Raw genomic sequence first — 1,368 nt, forward strand, 5'->3', positions numbered from 1 at the left:
TTTTTTGTGGGCTACACTCCAGGGGGTGCTGCAGCACCCTCAGCACCCCTACTTCCCACGGTAATGGTCCTCTGTAATATATTTTACAGCATCATGGAGCGTAAGCTCTAACTCGTGATTAACACAGTGACTGAGGGTCAGGTTAGGGGTAATCTTCTGCTCCTCTGTATCGGCCCATCAGAGCAGCAAAAGCAGATGCAAAGCCAACAAATCAAGAGTGATGAATCCTCCATATCAAGAGACTCCAGAACAGGTCTGGGAGCAGCTGGTCTATATAAACGTGCAGAGATGAATGTGTGTAGATCTGTGCTTTAGCTGCATCAGCTTCCTCATTCCTGCTCCTAGAGAGACACTTTCTAACTCTAATTCAACGCACCTCAATCAACTAATCAATGTCTTTGAGTTTACTTGAACATCACAGCCAGCTGTGTGGATGAGGAGCCCTGCTTCAATACTGTATGATCGGAATCTTCTGCTTTTTATGCTGGTATGTTTTCATTTATTAATATATAACATAATTATTATTCAAATGTTCTTGTGTTTCAGGTTCCAGTGGAGAGGATGATGCTCATGTGTTCATCAGTTCTGGTGAAAATGTCCGTCTGTCCTGTAATAATGCTCTTCATGACTGCAAATCAACTACATGGCTCTATAATAACAGATTCAGACATTCAGAAACAATTGAACTGATTAATTTAGGGATAAAGAAGAAAGACACAGAGAGTCATGAGAGACTGAGTCTGGGGTCTGGCTGCTCTCTGAACATCAACAACATCTCAAAAGAAGATTATGGATCTTACAGCTGCAGACAATGGACTGGTGTGAATGGACATAAACTGAGACCTGATGCTCGTGTTTATCTGCATGTTCTTCATGGTAATTTTACGATTATGTGGTCAATTTAAAAGAGCAAATTCTTCATTTAAACTCTCGTGATGATTGAAGAGTCTGTGATTTGTGTTATTTGTGTTTCAGTCTCATCCTCACAGACTGAGATCAGTGCAGGCCGCTCTGTGACTCTCTTCTGTCAGCTGGATTCATATGCTGGAGGCTCTTGTGGTGATTGGATCCATTCTGAGGGAATTGAGCTGTTCTGGGTGAATCAGGCTGGTGTTAAACTGACGAGATCAGACTCCAGATATCAGATATCAGCTCCAGGACACTGTACAAGCTCTCTGAATACAACACTCCTGAATGAAGATCACAACAGAGAGTGGAGATGTGAAGTTACTCAGAGAGATCAAGTCAAGACCTCAGTCACTTATACTGTCAAGAGTTCAGGTGAGAAAACAAGCTCATTAATCAGTTTCAGACCCTCATAATGTCAGTAATATTAAGGACTGTTAGTATTATTGAAGCAGAACAAAC

The 1,368-nt window shown here is 41.7% G+C and overlaps 1 protein-coding gene across 1 annotated transcript; it reads left to right on the forward strand.

The window, feature by feature from the left end:
• Positions 1 to 524: 524 nt before the first annotated feature.
• Positions 525 to 1,281, forward strand: LOC107577455 (uncharacterized; the record flags this gene model as incomplete). The annotated part of the gene is made up of 2 exons (XM_016263528.1): positions 525 to 876; positions 976 to 1,281. Coding segments are annotated over 2 exons (658 nt in total), but the record flags the coding sequence as incomplete, so codon positions are not given.
• Between the last annotated feature and the right edge of the window lie 87 nt (positions 1,282 to 1,368).

Source organism: Sinocyclocheilus grahami, unplaced genomic scaffold (genome assembly GCF_001515645.1).
Source record: "Sinocyclocheilus grahami isolate Dianchi unplaced genomic scaffold, SAMN03320097.WGS_v1.1 scaffold6100.1, whole genome shotgun sequence".
In the NCBI taxonomy this organism is placed as follows: domain Eukaryota; kingdom Metazoa; phylum Chordata; class Actinopteri; order Cypriniformes; family Cyprinidae; genus Sinocyclocheilus; species Sinocyclocheilus grahami.